This window comes from Megascapheus bottae, chromosome 10 (genome assembly GCF_031878675.1).
Source record: "Megascapheus bottae isolate mThoBot1 chromosome 10, mThoBot2.hap1, whole genome shotgun sequence".
In the NCBI taxonomy this organism is placed as follows: domain Eukaryota; kingdom Metazoa; phylum Chordata; class Mammalia; order Rodentia; family Geomyidae; genus Megascapheus; species Megascapheus bottae.
The window spans coordinates 58,516,091-58,537,577 of NC_143518.1; the positions used below are offsets into that span (position 1 = coordinate 58,516,091).

The following is a 21,487-nucleotide window of genomic DNA, read 5'->3' on the forward strand; positions in this document are numbered from 1 at the left end:
TGGAGAGTTAACATGGGGTTCTCTCTAGACACTAACAAGGATGAAAAGCACATCTGCATGAGAGCATAAGAGTGAAAATGAAAGCAAGAGCGAGAGAATAGTTGAGAATGGGCTATGCAAGTCCCCTTTATACTGGATCTAGCTGCACAGAACTGGGGAGGGGCTGGCCCTGGTCTGGAGAGCAGGAACCACCCATGCTTTGTGTTTTCTGAAAGGATGGGGGTGAAACTACCAGTTGGAAGTGGCATCCAAAACTCAGAAACCACAGATTGTTAACCTTGGCAATGGCAGTGGCCCCTCACGTAGACACCCCACTGTGCCGTCAAAATGAGTACAGCTTTCTTCCCAGACTGGGTCAAACCAACCTACTCCAAAAGGAGCTGGTCGGAGGGGGTTGGGAGAACACAAACAGCCATGAACTTGGCAGAGACAAAGGAGCTGGACAGCTGTCCAGGCATCTGCACATGTCATGGGCAGGTGATTCGACAGATGAGAGGCACATGTACAGTGGGGTCTGCAGGCCTTTGGCCAGTGGCCACATTCAGTATTCTGGTCTTGGGAAAGAAGGTGGCAGGAGGCACCTTGGGAGGGAAAGCTGGGCACTCCCAGAAGGCAGGCTCAGCTACAGAAGGAAAAGCAACAAGAAGCTCTCTTGTTCTCTGTAAGTGACACACCTGGACATCATCTCAGACACCTCATGAGAAGTGCTCTCCTGGCCCAAACCCAGAGAAGACATGATCCTTCTGATTAAACCTGACAGAGATTCCGGGCTCTGCCCACTGTGGTAGGGAAAAGCAGCCCTGGCAAGCCACTGGGAAGTGGTCTGCCCCCAGGGAATGGGTGCTGGCTTATCTGCAACGATTCCCCCGTGGGATTGCATGTACCACCCCTCCCCCATCAGCTACACCCTAGTGGCATCACCCATTCCTGGAAACCCCAACCCAGCCTCTTCAGTTTTGGTACTGGTGGGTTGTGCTGCTGAGTTTGACACCTGCAGAATGATTCTCTTCAGTCAACATGGCCGTTCGCTGTCACTTTGACAGGCAAGAAGTACCATTTTGGTCAGATCCTGTCCTCTGGAGTGCTAGGAGGAAGTCTGGGTCCTCTTGGAGACTCAGATGAGGCAGGCTGATAGTAGCCCTCACTGAACAGGTAGCCTGAGACCCAGCTGTGGCTGCTGCCTATAAGGCAGAAATATTACCTGTATCTTAGGAATCCAGACATAGTCCTGGGGCTCACTGAGCTGGGACTTACAGAACATGGACCTGGAGCCAGGCACCTTTGGTCATGCCAATTGCCTTTTGGGTGTGGCATTGGATGAGTGACTTAAGCCCAATGTGCCTCATTTTTTCCCATCTATATAACTGGGATTATAATTGGATTAATGTTGGTGAAGTATTTGGGATAGTGTACCACATACGTGTTTGTTTAATAGGGATGTGTTCATCCCTTTGATGTCAGACTGTGGACAGGTTGACTGGGTTTTACATGACCTACACCATACCTAAAGAAGTTCTCATGTTGGCACATGGTCGGGAGGGACAGGTGGGGGGATCCAGGAAGCCAGCAGAGCCCAGGAAGGAAGCAGCCTCTTTATCCTTAGTGGCCTTGGCCTCTAGATGGTCACTGTGACTAGGAAAGGTACCTACCCCCCATATTTCCAGTCTCCCAGGTCCTGCAGTCAGGAGAGAATGTGCGGGCACACGTGCCCACAGCTTTGTTGCCAATGTTTGTCTCTAGTCGCCCCCGCTCTCAGATACGAATCTGTTGGCAGCTTCCTCTTCTTTGAATACAAAGGACCACCACACACACACACACACACACACACACACACACACACACACACACACCACATTCCATGATTACCCCATGCTTCTTTGAGAAACTCCACTGGCAGCTGTGATGGTTCGTGGATTAGAAACTCTAGATGCAAAACTCAGTTTCTGGGAGTAGAGCAGACCCTTTAACCAAACAGCAGGTTGGCCTGGATGGCCAAGTTGGAGCTCAGGTGCACAGAGGAAAGCATGCTCCCCCCACTTGAGGGGGGGACAGCGGGACTCAGGGACCAATCCTGGGGACCACAATGCAAAACCGGCCAGGGAAGGTCACTCTGGCTGGGAGCCTCCCTCAGCCAGTTCATGCTCTGTATCCCAAGACTAGACCTGGTGATTCATCTGCCTTTCTTCTCTTCTCCCCTTCCTTCCTGAAGAAGTATGATATTTCAACTCACACTTGGTTCTACCCTCTCTTCTTGTACCTTGTTAAGTCGGAAGCTCTCTCAGGCTTAGCCCTCTGTGTAGGCCAGGAAACTGAGCCCTGGAGTAAGACTGGACCAGAGCAAAACAATGGCAGCCTCTGCTCCAGGGCTCTGGAGGCCCAAGTGCAATCACCATCTACAGAATTGTGTAGTATGAAGAGACCTCCCAACTGGAAAACTGGATGAAACAATAGCTAGCTGTTCAGGAAGAGACAATGTTTCACTTGTCTTACCATTCAATCATCCTTTCTGCCTCTTCCTTTTGCACTGCTTATACCCAGACTGTGGTTCTGGCTTTCCTCAGTTTATCTATGGTACAACCTCAGCAGCTAGCCCCACCCCCAACCCCTCCACAATCCATCCAGCCCCCAGAGCTCTGGTCCTATCCTGTTAAGGCTATTACTTCCACCTTCCTCAGGCAGTCTTGTTCTTGCTACAAAGTGTGGTGTCTGATACTATCATGCAGGCGTGTCATCTTGGTCCCAGCCCATCTATCCAGCCACTAGTTCTCCTGACATAGGTGCCTATATTGTCCCAATATCTGCCAAATCATGACACTCTCCATCACCTACATTCAAAACCTATGTTTCTCCTAGACCTCTGCTTAAAGTTGTCATCTCCATGAGGCCCCTGCTGCAATTCTCCCCAATACCAAGAGCCCAGAGCTGGAAACCTTCACCTGCACACACACTCACCTGTGATCATGTTAATTCTCTAGTTACAATTGTATAGTTCTGCTGTTCCTCCAAGCTCTCCTTGGAAGAGCTGCTTTTTATGGTACCTGGCACTGGGCTGTGCTCTCAACAAGTGCTCAAAGAAATGGGAACTGTGCCTGATCATGAGAATTTGTACTGAGGCTAGAGATTTCTGGTGCTGATGTCCCAAATGTTGTCTCAGTCTCTGGGCCATAGGAAGCCACCCAAGATGAACTGAGCTGCTAAGAAGGCAGAAGGGCTCTGGACAGGGTGAATCTTGACTTGGGCTCAGCCTCTGATGGTCCAGGATGCCTCCTTTTATCCCAAACTGGGTGACAGCTGCTGGTTGGCCAAACCCAGAGTTCTGTTTCGGCTCAGGTTAACCAGAGCAAAGCTGCCTGGCTCCTTGGGAAATGGGTATATACTGGGCAGGCCAAGATGAAAAGGATATCAGTGTCCCTAGCTATTAGCCCATTTTGAAACTGCGCTTCTGCCAGCAAGGTGGGGCTGGCCAAACTGGCTCTCCTGAGAGACACACCCTGCTCTGCCCTGGGAGTCAGTCACACACCCCATACAGTGCCCAATGGGGCCATTTTCAGCCTGCCTATCTCCCTATACCCTTCTCATGAAAACTATGGGGTCCTGTGCTTTTGGAGCCTTAAGAGGGCTCCCCTGAGAAAGACCCTTGGTCAGAAGCCCCTGGAAGACAGGGGCCCAGTGTTATTTTCCTGTCGCCTCCACCACTGCTTTATTGGGCCCATGGAGGGCCTTGGGTAACAGGAATGAAGTGGCCCTCTTACATCTTACTTGATTTTTTTTGGTCAGGACTGGAGGACTGGGCAAAGGTAAGCAGTCCTGGGCAGTTAGATGCCCAGGAGGAGCACACAGAACCCAAGGCCTGTGGAGTTTTCTTTCACAGGGCCAGGGTGCTATTTTACTTGGCAATCTGAGTCAGCCTGGGAACCACTGGGGCCTGAGTCAGCAAAGATGGAGCTTCAGGAGAAGGGCATCAGTCTCTGACTCCTCTGGGCACGGCTCATTCTTGCGAAGTGGAGGACCCACCCTGAGCCAGGATGCCCTCTTTTCCTTGTACATAGCTGTAGAGCAGCCCCACACTGTTCAGCATTCCTGAGGTCTGGGACAAGAGCATCCCAGCATGCCCTTGGAGGAGGCTGGGGTGGGTGGCCTTCCTGTGAAATCCACCAAGACAGGAAGAATTGGGTTACTAGTCCTCTAGAACCCTCAGTGTTTCCTGAGGGTCAACCCCAGAGGCCGCTGACAAACTCTGTGAATTGAAGGGCAGTGGCCGGTCAGCACTCTGTCTACTGAAAATATGGATGCAATAAATGGAGACAATCCAACCCAGGGTGGGGCATGCTTTGTCATCCGACATTTTTAAACGTAGAAAACAAAAGTTTCAGTGTCTGATGAGTTTAGACTTACTAGAGATCTGGTTAATAATGGGAAGTGTCTCTTACAACCTCTGAAGAGTGGAACCTTGAAGCATGTAGCTGTCAGGAAGATGAACAAATGTCTGAGGATAACTGGATCCTCCCACATCTCAAGGTGACTGGAGCCTAAGCAGAAATGAGCCCATGAAAGTCGAGGTTGCAGCCTGTGGGTCTTAAGGGAGATGCGTGTGGCTCTCTCCAGTGAGGTTGTGAATCTAGACCAAAGGAGGCATGGTGGCCTTTTGAGTGCCAGTCTCCTGTGCTCCTTGCAGGCATGCAGGAGGTCAGGCAAGGAAGCTCCTAGAGACCAATGGGTAGCAAGCCACTGAGAGCTGATCATGTTGGAGCCAGGAGTCACAGCCAGGTGCAGGGCTAGCTCTGCCTTGCTGCACCCTGTTCCCTGCCTAATCCCTAACCTGTGCCAGAAAGAAAGCAGATTCTCTAAAATGCTTCTCTATGACCCATCCCTTTTGCACTGGAGAAATGGGTTTTCCTCAGCTCTCTAAAGAGTAGCAACTCCTTAGCTTCGGAGGTTTTCTATGGCCTTCTAGAAGGGAAATGCTGGCAAGTATTCATCTCACACACACAACTTGCACAGGCAGAACACCCAGCCCTCAGCCCCCTCCCCTCTCAGAAAAAGTTTTTCTGCTCTGTGTTCCATGGTCTCAGCTAGGTTTTTAATCTACAGACGCAATTGTTCCTGTGATGGTTAGTCCCGGGGATGGGCAGGTGGGGGGCCATTCCAACATGAAATAACACGTGGAGTCCTGGATGATAAGCCTCGTCCTCAGGAGAGCACACTGAGATCAGGACAATTTCCTGGGCCAGGTGAGCTGATCCTGTTCTGTGCTAGGACATGAGGGGAAGGTAGGCTGTACCCAGAGGCACCCTGAACACTGAGCCAGGAGTGTCCTGGTCCAAGAAGTGGAGGTCAAAGCTGCATGACCAAAACGTGCTAAAGGGCAGATGTTTTCATGGACCTAAGAAACTCCTTGGAGAGCCAACAGGGTAAGGAATCTATTCTTGATAACTAGATAGTCAAGACTCTCACATGAAGGCAGGGACCCTTGGCTGGGCTCTCCAGTGCTTGTGTAACACGTCTCCCCTTTGGGACATGACCAGAGATGCATGCATGTGTATGCATACATGTGTGTGTATGCATACGTGTGTATGTGTATGCATATGCGTATATACATTATTCACACATACAAAGAGCCGTATATGCTTCTTATGGGAAAATACATTTCCTTTTCTCAGGTGGGAAAGTCTTAGGAAATTCCTTGAGCATGCTGTAGAACACCTTAGCAAAGGCATTGTCAGCCTGCAGAGGGCTTCTTCATACACCATCGTGGTGCAGTCTCAGCCCCGCCCACTCTCCTACCTAACCAATATGGCATCAGGACAGAGAGCCACAGTGTTATTTCTCTATGAGTGGAATACAACTCATACAACTTGAAACTTATCCAGAATCTCTTGTCTGAGATATGGCAGACCCTAGGTTCCATCCTCAACACTGCTCAAAGAAAGAAGAGAACGAGGAGGAGGAGGAGAATAAGGAAGAGGAGGAGGAGGAGGAGGACAAGAATACTACTATAGATGCTCAGCTGTGTGATATAATTCTACTGCCAAAAATGAGAACTGAAAGACCTTCTGGCCCATGGGACACTGGTACAAGGAGACCTTGTGATCATAATCATGGGTCCATCCTGGCCAGGACCATAAGAACAAAGGTGTGGAACTGATTGTGTCTTCAACCATCCCTTAGGCTAGATGCACTGACAGGAACACATAAATTGGGCTGGGGACACAAGTAATCATGGAGGGGTGGTAAAGAAAATGAACTCTATAATGTCTTGCAGTCATTCAAGTCTCACTGAGCTTCTTTGGATTCTGGTGGTTGGGGTACACTACCCTAAACCTTTGGGAGTGATGGGTTGCTGGCTGTCTCTGAATTTCCCCAACACTGCCTCTGGCACTATAGGGCCTTCTGAGAGCTAATTAGAGCCATTGGTGAGATGGAAATAGTTGGGGATTCCCTGGACTTCTCCAAGTTGGTCCCAAAGGACAAGCTGTCCCATAGCTAGAGTGAGAAATCCTGAGCAGTATCAAGAGCTACAGCTGCTCAGACAGAAACATTATTTTTATATGCTTTATCTAAACATATTCAGCCAGGCATGGGAGTGGTGGTCTCAGGAAGGGGCAGGGGCTCTGCTTTGATGCTTGTCGTCTTGGACTTCAGCGGTCCACCTGATCTGGTGGGCCAGGCATAGGAAAACCATCCTGAGCAATGAGCTTCTGACCTCCTGGGTGCCAACCATGCCCCATTGGTAGCCACGTGGTGATGTTAGGGGCCTCAAGGATACAGTGCCTAGCAATAGATAGCCTTTTCCTTTTCCACTCTTATTACCATGAAGTGAAGGCCAAGGTGTGAGACAGTATATTTCTCTATCGCCTGACAAACTCCCTGTCTGAATGAAACCAGGCAAAGTTTTCTCTAGACTTACATGACATTCTTCTTCATTATTGGTTATTGAGGTCGGAGCCTTCCTTCGTGGCAAAGGACACTGTTTTGCATTATTTGAGTTAGTGGCAGGTTTCATTTTGAAGTTAAGGAACTGGAATTTGATAGGAATTCCTTTAAACACGAGCAACTAGTAGCTGACATGACGATTTTGAAAGAATTGTGATAGCCACGTGCCACCAATGGAGGCTTCCGAAGTGCCACCACCTACAACAGAGTGGTGTAGGCAGGAATACTGGCCAGACACCAGGCCTGCTTCTTCACCTGACTGTCTGTGCAGCTTTGAGTGGTCGCCTGACCTGTTCTGGCCTCCTATTCTCCAATTACACATTACCCTAGAAGGCTTCTGGCTTTGGCAGTGGAAGTCACAGTCTCTTTCCCAGCCTGGCTCGGCCCCGTCATGGTCCCCTTCCAGGCCATGTCCTGGTGCACAGTGTGGGGATAGGAGGGGAGGAGCCCTACAGACTCTTCTTCTCTTCTAAGCACTCCTCCTTACCCCACCTGCCCGTTTAGATTTTGTTTTTCAGCTGAGTTTGCGCTCTTGCTCCTGGGGCGGGCAGGTAGGCAGGCAGGCCTCGCAGAGACTTGCCAGGGCCCCGGGGGAGAAAGCCGAGCCTCACCCTAGCAAAGGGTGGGGACGGCTCTTCCACCCACCTGGGAAATGGTGCTACATTTGTCTCGCTGGGCCCTGTGACAAAAGGAAAATTCTTAAGTCAGCCCAAGAGGCACCAGAAAATCTTCCCAAAGTCTCCTTTCGGTGGCTTCTCCTCATGTCCCCCCCTTGTTTCCTGGCTTGAGATGAGCTAACAGGCTTCTCTTGCCTCTCCTGGCTCCTTCCTTCTCTTTCCCCACCCACCACCCACCTTAAGCCCACCAGGCTCTACCCTCACTTGCCTCAGATCTACCTGTGAGGTACAGAGCAAGCTCCTACATTTGGTCATAGTTCAGGTTTCCTGCAAATTGAGTTTGAATAGAATTTCCTGCTTTCCTACCAGTCTCAGAATATGGAGGGAAGAGAGCGCTCTGTGAATCTAAAATGCACCCTAATCCAAGGGATTGGCAAATTACAGGGCTTCCTGTCTTCAGAGCTCACCCAGAAAGTATGTGGGCAATACCTCACAAGCCCCTATTTGCTGCTTATAATCCAAAACCTGAGAACTCATCCCTAAACCTGTAGGAAGAGGGCTAGGAGATCAGCTGCCTCTACCTTCATCTTTAGATGAGGAAACTGAAGTCTGCAGAAGTTTAAGTCAGCAGTGCACTGAAAAATTTAGCTTTTAATTATATCCTCTCTTACGAGGTCATTTTATCTGTTCATTGTTCTTAACTATAGTGTATGGATTTTAAAGACTTGTTAGTTGAGTAGATTATTATTATTTTTAGTCAAGACACCCCCCACCATACACATACACACACCACACACACATACACACACACACACACACACACACACACACACACACACACGCAAATAGTACTCCACTAAGTTTATTCTTGGACAAAATAAAGAAGTTTACAATTATCCTGATTCTTCAAATCTCTCTGAAGTTTCAGGGCCGTATTTAGAATTTGTTAGGAAGAAGGAACAATAAATGGCCAGCTATTCTGGCAGCTTCTTTCTCAGGAGAACACTCTATGCCATTTTCTGTAGCTAGGGAAGCATCTACCTCTCAAGTCTGTTTAGGTTAGAAGGAATGGAGCTCTGAGTGAGTTAATCAAAGCATTAGCTCTCTGGCCTGGCCAGGGCTCCGAGCCCTGTACACAGGGCATGGGAACAGTGGGTGAAGAGGAGCTGACTGTCCAAGCTAAAACTGGCTTCTCTTGTTCCAAAGGAAGAGTGACATTCCTTCCTGGGGACCTTCTGAGAAGGACTTGTGTCCTGGGCTGGCTGCACCTGTGTTTCCCACACTTTACACAGCTGCTTCTCTGTGTCCCTTGGCAGGGATGTCTCTTCCTGGGTGTTCTTACATATTGCCCTTGTCTTTCCTCTCCTCCCCTACCAGAAATGACACATCCAGGCCCTTGAGGTTCTACTGCTCTTTCACTGGGACAGAAAGATGGATAGACCTTAGTTCTGAGATGCAGATCAGAGAGGATTTGAGAGCTCTAGAGCCAGTATCTTGGAAGCAGCTAGAGTGACTCCTATTCTTTGTGAGAGTTAGAAAAGTGCTCTCAGGACACAGGCTCAGGCCCAGAGGCTGTTCCTCTGTCCTCCATCCTTCCAAGCACCTGTGCTCCCCCTTCCTTTCACATGCAGTGCCATGCTTAGCTCCTCCGGGAGCCTGTCCCGTTCCTGGATCACAGCTGTTGGGAACACCTTTTATATCTGTTCATCGGATTTGCTTTTGTAGGTCTACTGTGGTCGCATCCTCAGACTTAACTTCCCTGAAATAAGTTTATTCCCCAACTTGCTTAGAAAAGAGGATGCTGGAGGTCTTATTTTGTTCAGATGACTGCAGAACCTGGAAAAGCTGTTGCTGCTATTGATGCATAACATACTGCTTATATTGATGTTTTTATATAAATACATACATATATATTTAATTTGAATTTTTGGAAACTTTAGCTGTGCTGTCAACTTTGGAAAAATTATCCCTGTTCACCATATTGAGTTGGCATTGTACAGAAATGAATAGCCATATTGATCTAGAAATGTTAATTTTTTTCATTTGTACAGGGGTAAACACACTGTATTAAATATGTAAGGTCTTACCTACATGGGTTTGATTACAGAAACTAATAAAAATTTTCTCTAAATTAAGAAAAAGAAAAGAAAAGCAAAGAGAGTTCATGACTACGAGATCCACCAGCTCCGGCACTCTGTGGTGCCTCTGCTCCCTTATTGAAATGCAGGGAGTATTCCCATGGCAGCAATTTGTCTGTGAAAACAGGCCACACACTCTGCTGGTAACTTCTACAGGGAGGGGTACGCCTGGGAGCTGCCCACAGCTCTCACTCACTTTGCCTCCATCCTCTCTCTGAGGCACATTCTGTCCCCTGGCAAGTAGGATCATTGCCTCTTCTTGTTGGGTGAAAGCCTGGGGCCCTTGTGGGACCCTCCTATCTCCCAGGGCTGGGTGGGAGTGAGTCACCAGCTGGCACCCGGGACACTGACTTGGCAAACACATCAATCACTCCCTCAGAGAGCAGGAGGATCATGTCTGTTTGGGAATAAGAGCCTGTGGTCTACTCTCTTTCTGTCTTCACCTGGACTCTTGAAGAAAAGACAGAGGCAAGCAGATAGTGCCAAAGGATCCGGCTTGTAACACCTGGAGACTGGCACTCAGATCTGAGAAGTAGGTAAAAGGATCGAGACACAACTGTGACGAGTAACTGAAGATAGTTACTCAGTTGAACTACATGCTGTGCCTCAGTTTTACCCTCTATAAAGCTAAAGTAAATGAAGTCCTACCGTGTCTCTTTCCTGTTGCAAGGGTTAATTAACTGCCGGTTTCCTGGTGCCAGGGGATGTTTAGATGAAAGCAGGGAGGAAGTGTGGAAGGCTTCATCCACCTGCAAGCCTTGAAAGAGAGATCTGGGCCAGGGCATCTGACAAAGCCTCTGGCCTTAGAGAGGCCACCAAGGTCAGGCTTCAGGGCTGTAACTACTCATAGCCATCTGTCCAGCCACAGAGAACCTGAAATGGACCTTGGCTCAGATCTGGTCTAATGGCTTTGCCCCCTTGTTGAGAGAACCAGTGTCTGGAGAGATAAAGCCACCTCAGGTTCCTCACATTGTACATCTTGCAGGGTGGAACAGGGGTCTCGCACACTGATGTGACTTGTCATAATCATTATACTTTTAGGTTATCTCAATTGCACTTTGAGTCCCATTGCAGAGATGGCAAGCTGAGGCAAAGCCAGATTAAGAACTTGACTAGAATCACATAATTAGTTAAAGGTGGGGAGCCAGGATTCAGGTCTGAAGTTTCTGGCCAAAACCCAAGGCTCATTCTTCCCTATCAGTCTCTCTCTGGGCACATTCTCCATGAACTGTGGGCAAAGGCAGTGCCATGTTTCGCTGTGACAGAACCTCTGGAGGCCTGGGCCCATGGCTCTTCCTTTATGAAAACCTTATAGATGTGGCATCAACAGAGTAACTCTGCCAACCTGGAGAATACTGCTATGCTTGGACTCCCTGTCCCCTGAAGAAAAATGATGCAACCACAGTCCCCTCATTGATAGCAGATGTTTATAGAGATTGCTAAGTCCAGGATGGGAAGCCCAGTGTCTTCAAGGGGAGGGGCTCTAGCACATTGTCCAGAGACATTGTCACAATGGGATCATTAGATACTGACAGAATCAATTTGACAAGGGATTAAGAGAAAGATCCAGGATGAAGGCTCTCCCTTGCTGTGTTTCTGGATATTCTCATTCTCTGGAGCGCCAGGCTGGATTTCACTGAGTGATTCAATATGGCAGCTACCATTGTAAGTCCTGTTCTAGATCTTCAGTTTGGTGATGCTCATGAGACATGCTCTATGGACAATATTTTGGAGAAGCTAGTATGGTCCAATCCACAAGCAAAGAACATTGGATTTGATGTGGCTCCCTGATGAACTAAGTACCCAAGATATGCTTCTTGTTTGGAAAGTAGGAAAAACTTTTAGCATTGGAGTTCATAGAAAAGGGCTTCAATCTTTTTTTTTTTGCCAGTTCTGGGACTTGAACTCAGGACCTGGGCACTATCCTTGGGCTTTCTCAAGGCTAGAGCTCTACCACTTGAGCCACAGCACCACTTCCAGCTTTTTTTTTTTTTTGCCAGTCCTGGGCTTGAGCTCAGGGCCTGAGCACTGTCCTTGGACTTTCTCAAAGGCTAGAGCTATACCACTTGAGCCTCAGCACCACTTCCAGCTTTTTTCTATGTATGTGGCACCGTGGAATCGAACCCGGGTCTTCATGCATGCTAGGCAAGCACTTTAACCACTAGGCCAAACTCCAGGCCCCCAGCTTTTTTCTATGTATGGTACCAACGAATCAAACTCCAGGTCTTCGTACATGCTAGGCAAGCACTCTACCACTAGGTCAAACTCTCAGCCTGGGCTTCAATCTTAACCCAGATTTACTCTCTGGAAGTCAGACTTACTCACTTTGCCTCAACCATATCTGAGACAGTCCCACTGATATTTGGAATGGTAGGGCTGGGTCTTCTGAAGGCCCCAACTGCCCACTGGCCTCACCTTTATCTTACTGACCAAGAAAAGGATATTTTTGTTGACATATTACAAGGACAACTATTGCAAAAGGCTTTCATTTCTCCCTAGAAATGGCTGCAGCCTAAAGTAATTCTGCTTGGGACCTTAACTGAGGAGAGAAGTGCTTATAGATTTGCTTCAGTTGTAGGTCTTGGATGGCCAGACTTAGCAAATAATAGGATATATATATATATATATATATATAATAAATAGGATAGTTATGTTTTAATCATTTCAGATAAACAATAAATATTTTTTCCACCATAATCATATCAAAACTATTGTATTTTGTTGTATTTTATCTTGGACCCTTCTCTCTATTAAGTACTATAGGCACATGAATCCAGCCCATATCTAGGAAGGAGAAACCATGGCCACTCTCATGTTTTTCCTATTAGAGCTTGGACAGAGCTTTATGGAGGGTAGGAAAAGAGGGGAGGAATGAAAGGATTTGAACTTCTGGGTTTCTTACAAGTTCTTAGAATACAGTTGTACTGTTAAAACATGGACTTGGAAATCCATAAAATGCTATCACATAAGGAGATCTATCTGGGTAATAAGACCAAAACACCAGATTAGGAATTAGTAGGTCAAGGATTTAGGTGGCTATGTCATTAACTAGTGGTGTGTCCTTCTAGGAAAGACATATTCTCTGGGCCAGAGTTGCCGCACCTGTAAAATATAAACCCACTGGGACTCTAATAGTCTACAAGTCTGGTTCTAAGAAGTGAAGCAGAGGAGCTAAGTCTGTCCAGTCAGGTGGAGGGGCGGGCTTTCTCTCCCTCTTCGCCCAGCCTCACTGGCCCCCTCCTCTCCCTGAGGTCTGCAGGATTCAGCTACTGTAACACTTATTTCCAGCGAATTCTCTCTCTGAAGAAAGAAGAGGCTGTAAGGACCAGAAGACATCCGAGAATAGAATTTTCTGGGTTTTTTTTAAACCGATCTTTTCATTAAGTCCCTGGCTAGTTTTCATATGTCCACCTAACTTTTAAGCTTTAGTTCATTATAAGATTTTATAGTCCATTTTCTAAATATGTAACATAAACACCTTAAGCTTTTTAAAATTAGGAAGCTCTTGACATTGAATATAAGAGAGAAAATAGAAGGTAACACTGCTATTTTTAAAATATTGTTTGAAAATTTTAGAATCCATAGGAAATTTGAGAACTGCCTACAAGTCCTTTATGTGTTGAAATAAAAAGTATATTTACTGGTGACAAAGCTTGGTCATTTGAGGATGGTTTGATACTTGGAGTTGACACCCAAGTCTAAGCAGTGAGGTAGTTACTGTGGCTGATGTTGTTTCTGGTCAAACACAGGCCATGGCAATAAAGAAGAGACTGGGCACTGACGGCTCACACTTATTTGTTTGTTTTGTTTATTTTTATTTTTTTGGCCAGTCCTGGGCTTGAGCTCAGGGTCTGAGCACTGTCCTTGGACTTTCTCAAGGCCATAGCTCTACCACTTGAGCCTCAGCACCACTTATGGCTTTTTTTTTTTTTCTATGGATGTGGTACTGAGGAATTGAACCCGGGGCTTCGTGCATGCTAGGCAAGCACTCTACCACTAGGCCAAACTCCCGGCCCTGACAGCTCACACTTGTAATCCTAACTCCACAGGAGTCTGAGGTCTGAGGATGGGTGGCTTGAAGCCAGCCAGCTATGGCAGGAAAGTTTGTAAGATTCTTATCTCCAATTAAGCACCCCCAAAGGTTGGAAGTGGAGCTGTGGCTCAAGTGGTAGAGTCTTAACCTTGAGGAAAAAAAAAACAAAACAACTCAGGGATAATCCCTAGGCCCTGAGTTCAGGTCTCAGAACACACACACACACACACACACACACACACACACACACACACACACACACACGAGACTTACGAGTTTTTATTTGGTTCCTAAAATACACTAATGATAGTTCTATATTAACATTTGTATAGGTGCTAGAAACATTTTGAGTCGGGACAGTGTTGATATAGGACAGAAACAACCATTGCAGTGGTTATCCTTCTGCCCTCTTCAAAATGGGCTTCTCCCAGTTTGAATGGAAGTTCATGGAGGGCAGTCCGAGTCTTTTCAGTGGCAGCTGTGGCGTGCCTTGTTCACTGCCACGCTCCAACAATTACTCATACCAGTTGGCTGACTGAGTGGATAGAAAGTATCTGCAGGAAATAGTCCTGCATCAGCTCTCAGAAGCTCCTGCGAACCTGCTGACGACGCGTGTGCAGACGAACCACACCCTCCTCCCAACACTCCCTGCCTTCCACCGCCATATTGGTTTCATCAGAGGGTGGGAAGTGCAACATTCCATGGCAGTTGAACCATCCATGGGAAAATCCCACAGGCACTGGATTATCTCACCCCAGGGAACTCTATTAGCATTTCTCCCGCTCTTCTTCTCCCTCCATCTGGCCCCTGTTTGGTTTTTGCCCAGTGCTTGGCTGATTATATGTCTGGCTCCAATATTCAATTATTCTACTTCCTCCCTACTCAAACCTCCTCCCACTGCCAAATCCTCCTGTGTGCTCAACTCTTCCCTGTTCCCATAGCCTCTCCTGAACTGAGAGGAGACGGGATGTGCCTCAGCAGCTACCCTGTCATGAGTCATGTCTGCAGTGCTGCCCACAAAGGAGAGAGGAGGGTTGGGCCTTAGGGTGCTGGGAAGGAAAGGGATTTTCACTCCTTGTCAGAAAATGGGCACAGAAGGGGTGGGGACTCTTTGGGAGCATTAAAGACTAGAGAAACAACTGAGATTGAGTTAATTAAACAGAAGCAAGCTGTTCGACATAAGCCACAAGAAGTCTATTATTTTTAAACACCTCCTCCCAAATTCCATGGTAAAATGGTCCACTTGATAACATTTAGTTACTGATATCACCTCATGAGTGAAATAAGCACACTCCTAGTTCATAGATGAAAGGAAAATGATGCCCAGAATGGTTACAAGTTTTATCTAAAGTTACAGAGGCAGTAAGTAGAGGAACCAGAATAGAACCTTCCCAGCCCTCCTAATACCTGCATTGTCGACACTGTCATTCATGCGCACTGCTAGTCCAGTCTGCTTTTCTTGGATTTCACCAAATCCCTTTGCCTTAAATGACTAAGATGTTTTTTCTGAGTCTCCTGGCCCATCACCCTTCACTTCAGAGCCCTTTCACATCTGTGCTTGTTCTGGCAGCTTATTGGAAGTCCATCAACTGTATTTATGCTGCATGGAGTATGTCAGCTGACATAAAAAAATCAGGGGAAACAAAGCAGGAAGGAAATTTGTGCAAACCTAATTTATTTTTTCCCTCTTAGTCTCCAACCTGCAACAACGTAAGAAAGACACTCCTCTAAAATTAGTCCCAACAAGAATGGAGGAAAGAAGGAATCAAGCCAATGATCAAAGAATGCCAAATTCACAAACTATATCATCTTTCCTGTACCCAGGACCCCAAAGTTCTCATCAATCAGGAGCAATTGCTATGATCAGTGTGGCTGCAGTCTTAAGAGAGCAGAGCTTCAGCATCCATCTACACAAAGTCTTGATGGCTTTAGAAAAGAATTCTTAAGAACAATGTAGGTTTATGTTGAAATTGACAAAAAGAAAAGGAAAATAATGGAACTTGGGATCTGGAAAAAATGCTGGGTGCCACATAGTCCAATTCCTCTGATTTGTTTAGTAGGAAGAAATTATATTGGTTTCTACAATTGTATCTAAAGCACCTGTCACAGGGGTTGATGCAGCGCTGAGCTCAGTAAATACTTGCTCAGTAAATGGATAGATGGGTGGAGAGAGCTAAGATCACAGAGTAAGGCAGAGATAGAGCCAGGATTAAAGGATTTAGAATAATCTACCCATATTCATTTTTTAAATTCTCAAGAATGGTAATCTATTTTATTAATGCACATTAGTTCATTTAATCCTGACACTAAGCTAAAGCAGGCTTTGTTATATATGTTTTACGTGGGAGGAACTAGAAGCCCAAAGGTTGAAATAATTTGCCTGGAGTTGTAAGATCAGTGAGTGGCAGAGCTCAAACTCAACTGAACCTAAGTTTGTTTGACCTGCAAATTGAACTAGTACTCCATTCCAGCACAAAGTCCCTTATGCAAGAGTCACTGAAGATGGCACCCACTCCTGGTCTCAGGGAACCCACTGCAGTCCCTCCTTGCCACCAGACACACTGGGGAGGAAACACCATTCAGGATTTTCCTAGAAATGTCTAAGCTGGTCTACTGCAAGAAATCAAATTTCTCTCAAACCCATGAACGAATCAAATAAATGGACCTTAAAAAACACCCTTTTCTTGCGCGTTTTCTAAAATATTCTTGCTTGTGACATTCAGAAATACTCAATTAGCCAAAAAAGGAAGTCTGTCTGCAGAGCCTCCTCTGAGAAAATAGCAGATCACATCAGAGCTGACATCCTAACTCAACCAAGCAATATCTACCTACCTACCTACCTACCTACCTACCTACCTACCTACCTATCTACCTATGTACAATTATGGTTCTCCACCATGAACCCCAGACCAAACACACAAAAAATTCAGGTCTGTTTTGGAAATGGTCACTTACCGGATAGCCCCATGAACCGTTTCCTGCTTGGAACTTAGAGTAGTAGCTGCTCCTGCTGGTGGTCCCATAGTTGTTGTAATTGTCAGCCAAGCCATCGTACATGGAACCTGAAGACAAGGTAAGGAGATCAAGTCATGCTCTTCAGCCCCCCCTCCTCCCCAGGGTATCCCCTCAAATCATTTCCAAGGAGGAGTTCAGTGAGAGCTCCTGGAGGATGAGGGTGGGGGACAGGTCACCTGCTGGCCAGCTCCACATTCCTCTACATCCTCCACAGCCATGGCCAAGGGACAGCTCTGAAAGCCTCAGCTGACCCCTTCCTGGAAGCCTGGAGATCCCCTATCCTGCCTGGGTTAAGTTGGCACCTACAGGTTAGGAGTTGGCCTGGGGATCCTTGTAACACCGCAGTTCCAGTCCAGGGAATTACAACTCCACGTTCAATGAGGATCAGCTTCCCACCCGGGGAAGGCAAGCAGGATCTCGACATTCTGGGTCACACTGCACCACAGGTGGACTTAAGTCGGATTCTGCAGGAACTCTGGACTCAAACCTACACGCAGCCTCCCCAGGTGACCAGGTACTCCGCCAAAGTCCCCCAGCTGGTGAAGGGGGAGCCACCAACCTCAAAGGCTTGCTGAGGATTAATTAATGTTTTCCCAGTGCTTGGAGACAAATGACAGGCTCTGAAGGAGGACAGAGTTTCATTAGAGTTATTAGCAGCAAAGGGGCTTTGAATTAAGGAAATCACAACTGAATTTGGGTTCCTAGTGGGGCTCGTACCCCTCTTCTCCTTTCCACCTGATGGCCAGGAGACCCTAAGACACAGCCCCAACTCTATACACGCAGATCTGTTCCCAGCTATACCAAGTCCTTGACACATCACCAGTAGATGGCTTTGCTCACACCTTTCCTCTTGCCAAATCTGCTTTCCCTTCTTGGCCACAACCAGCAGATCCCATCCATCTTTTAAAGCCAAGCTGGAGATCTTACCTCTGACTAGCCCTCTCAAAGCCTTCTTTATGGTATCCCTGTCTCATCCCCCTGGTGTCTGCCCCTTAGCTTTTACATTCAAGAGTGACATTCTACCAGTTCTACTATTAGAGCCATACCTTCACTTCCAATCAGCTCTTTGCTAGTTATTTGGAGATAAGACTCTCATGGACTTTCTTGCCTGGGCAGGCTTTGAACTGAGATTCTTAGATCTCAACCTTCTGAGTATCTAACATGATAGGTGTGAGCCATTGGCCTACAGCCTATCCTCTCTGAACTTGCCACTTGGTGACACTGGGAGCTCTGTGAAAGATAAGCCATGGCTCTGTAGCCTGGATGTCCACAGCAAGAGTTGACCATACTGCCAGCACAGCAAAAGCTTTCCAGGAGATACACGCACCTTTCATCTAAAGCCACACTAAGACTTCCCCGTCTGAAATCCTGCCTATGGAGAGAGCTGGGCAGTGACCTACCGCTCTCCATTAGCTCCTCCCTCCTGTCACATCCATTCAGACTTCAAGTCTGTCCCCAGGAGTGAGATGACCTGAGCTGGAGTGATGGCAACAGCAGGAGGCTGGCTTTGATATAAAGCCCTCATCCTTGCTTAGGCCCATCTCTTCTGTCCAGCACCGGATGACCCAGCTCCCATCCTCCACCTTGGATGACCACCTAGTTATTGGGCTATGGTTGTCACAACTTGCTCTGGTGCCTAGAAGTGTTGAACTTGGCCCTTGCCTGGCACTTGGACAGGTCACCTGCTCTCTGGGCCCCAGCTTCCTCGTCTATTGAAAGAGGGGGCTGGCTTCTCTGAACCCTAAGGCTCTGTAAGATCCTATCATTCCAATGTTGTATGATTATAGTGACATCCAGAAGAGCCCAACTTCTCCTGAGATAAGAGTTGAAAAAGTGAGGGCACATTCTAAGGCTAACACTGCCTCCTTGGCTGCTGGCTTTGGGACCTCTCAGAGGCTGTCCCATTCCAGAGAGTCCCAGTAGTCCATCTGTCAGGCCAGGGCCTAGGGCTGTCTTTTGGAAACCATATCCTGGATCTGGGCTATGCACCAAGCCTCTGACTTGCTTCCAGACCCTGGGGGTGTCCTCTCAAGACTCATCCTTGTTTTTCTGGAAAATCTGCTTTATAAATGGAAAACTAGAGACATTTCATGGGCTCAGTCACCACGGAAGGGGCTACATCCAGGTGCATCGGAAGCTAACAGCCAAGTCTTGCTTCCCCAATGGCCAGCCCACTTCTATTATTCCTTCTAAGGCTTGGCAGGCCAGAGTCTGTTTGGCTCTCCTCTCATGAGCGGGCATTTCTCACCAAAGGGCATGTGTGGGTGAGCCAGCTGCTTCCAGATGGAAAATCTGGGGTGGTGACAGACAAGGAGTTCTCCAGAGCCCCAGGGAGGCCTCCTGCTTGGAGAGACACCCTGGAGAACCCCACTGCAACCTCCACCCTTGTGATAGGAAATCTATCGACATGATGTGACTCTCCCCCCACACCCTGCACCTGCCAGGCTGCCCTCTTAGACTCTTCTCCATGGGCAAGGAGGGGCAGCCATAGGGGCAGGGCTGGACATACAGACATGTGGGCATTAGAAGACATATGATCCCCAACGCCAGTCCCCAGGTCCCAGCAGTGACAGGCGAAGAGAGCTGTGGGCTGTAATTCTCACTTGGCTGGAACCTTCCATGTCCTCCTGTCTGCCGTTAGGGTGCTGCTTGATTCCTGTGACAACGAGGCTGCCACCGCATCAGCTAGCACAGCTTCTCATGCAATAGGTGCCTGCACTTATAGCAGGGTGGGTGGCAAAATAGAGTAAGAATCCAGAGATGTCACAGACCTGGATTCATACATAGCAGTGTGCCAGATAACTGGAAGGTCAGGAGGCAGGTGAGTTCTGTGAGATCCCTGTTCCCACATAGAAGCCATTTTCCCTTTTCCTCACCCCGTGGTATCCAGTTCATAAGCAATGTCCTTTAGTGTGTGTGTGTGTGTGTGTGTGTGTGTGTGTGTGTGTGTGTGTGTGTGTATGCAGTGGTACATGGGAGTTTGAACTCAGGGCCTCGTGCTCTTGCATGGTTTTTCACTCAAGGCAAGTGCTTGAGCTAAGGCTCAGCTTCTGGATTTTTACTGGTTAATTGGAAATAAGAGTCATTCTCATAGACTTTTCTGCCCAGGCTGGTTTTGAGTTGAGAGCCTCAGATCTCAGCTTCCTGAATAACTAGGATTACAGGCATGTACCATCAGGGCCTCTAAACCTTGAGCACAACAGCAGGCACTTGGCACTTTGCAGTGAGTACCATGATGAATGCTTGCTTTCCACATGGTTCTTCCACATCTGCAGTTAGGCTGGACCTACCTGGCTGAGGTGGCCCTTTTTTGCAGGCTGTGCCTAACTCCATGGTGAAGGTACACTGGTGCCTAGAGACTCAACATCCCCACTGAAGGCCAAACGGGCCAGGGTCCATGAATTCTACGGAACTAGGCCTTCCTGTACCCACAGAGGTCTCTGATCAGCAAGAGAATGGGGACAGGGGAGGAGCTATGCAATTCCAAACACCATGACCACATCCTTGAGGTTCACCCTTCCAGGTCAGGGACAGAAGAGAATCCTAACACTTACTTTACCCCCACAGAGTCACCCCATCCTTCCTGTTAAAGCCCCTGCTTTCCCACTGCTCTCTCCAGTATCCCACCAGCAAAAAGAAGGTGGCTTCTCAGCAAGGCTGGCAGACGGCTCAACTGTATCATCATCATCATCATCATCATCAGAGGACATCTGCCCACCCATGAACCCCAAGGCCCAAGTGCAAACATCTCCAAGCTTCTATTACTTGTTCAACATTAGTAATACCCTACTATGAGCTTCATGAACCTCTCTATCCACATCTTATGTGCACGTGAATTCACATCAGGAAAGATTATACATTCGTTGTGCCTGCGTCCAACTTAACCTTCTGTGCCTTGTGTGACAGGGGCCACTCAACCGGTCTCACCTACAAAACCTTTAAAAATGGAGGCAGCACCTTGGCTAGATGACATGGAATTTGCCAACAGTGGTTTGTCTGACTCATCCAGCCTCTTCCAACCCCCAACATTCGAACAGGCCACATCCACTGCACCCCAAGCATTCTTTCTCTTTTCAGCCAATCCCTCTCCAGGCATTCAAAATCTTGCACCCAAATCAGCTCCTAAAGATAACTCCGCCCAGCCACTAGCACTCCAGACTTCGCAGCATGTCAACACTGGCTTCAGCTGATGTACTTCTGTGCTGACTCGTGTGTTCTTTGAATATGGGTTCTCCCTCTTTCTCTCTCTCTCTCTCTCTCTCTCTCTCTCTCTCTCTCTCTCTCTCTCTCTCTCTCTCTCTCTCTCTCTCTCTCTCTCTCTCTCTCCTGTATATATCTATGAGTCCTCCTTCCAGAAAGCACAGCCTGGATCTCCCTATTAAAGCCTTCAGCGCCTTCAAAATATTTTTTTTATTTAGTTTTTTTCAAACGTTATTATCAAGATGATGTACAGAAAGGTTTCAGTTAGAAAGAAAGGTAATAAGTACATTTCTTTTTGGATCATGTTATGCCTTTCCTACCCTGAGATGTTTTTTTTTGCTCAGGGCTAGCATTCTGTCACTTGAACTGTCTTTTTAGTGATTAATAGGAATCTCACAAACTTTTCTGCCTTGGCTGGCTTTGAATCTTGATCCTCAGCTCTCATCCTCCTGAGTAGCCAGGATTATAGACATGAGCCACTGGCCCCTGGCTAAGCTCTAGATAGAGCGGAGTGTGGAGCCTTTTGTGGGACAGGCCTGGCACAGGGACAG

General features: G+C 47.5%; 1 protein-coding gene across 2 annotated transcripts in view; it reads right to left on the reverse strand.

The window, feature by feature from the left end:
- Pkp1 (plakophilin 1) overlaps nt 1-21,487 on the reverse strand; it is a 44,834-nt gene that overhangs the window by 17,750 nt on the left and 5,597 nt on the right. For both annotated transcript variants that reach the window (XM_090341442.1, XM_090341443.1), the window contains exon 2: nt 16,677-16,783. In XM_090341442.1, the coding sequence (XP_090197568.1) occupies nt 16,677-16,783 (107 nt within the window). The remainder of the gene's footprint in view (nt 1-16,676; nt 16,784-21,487) is intronic.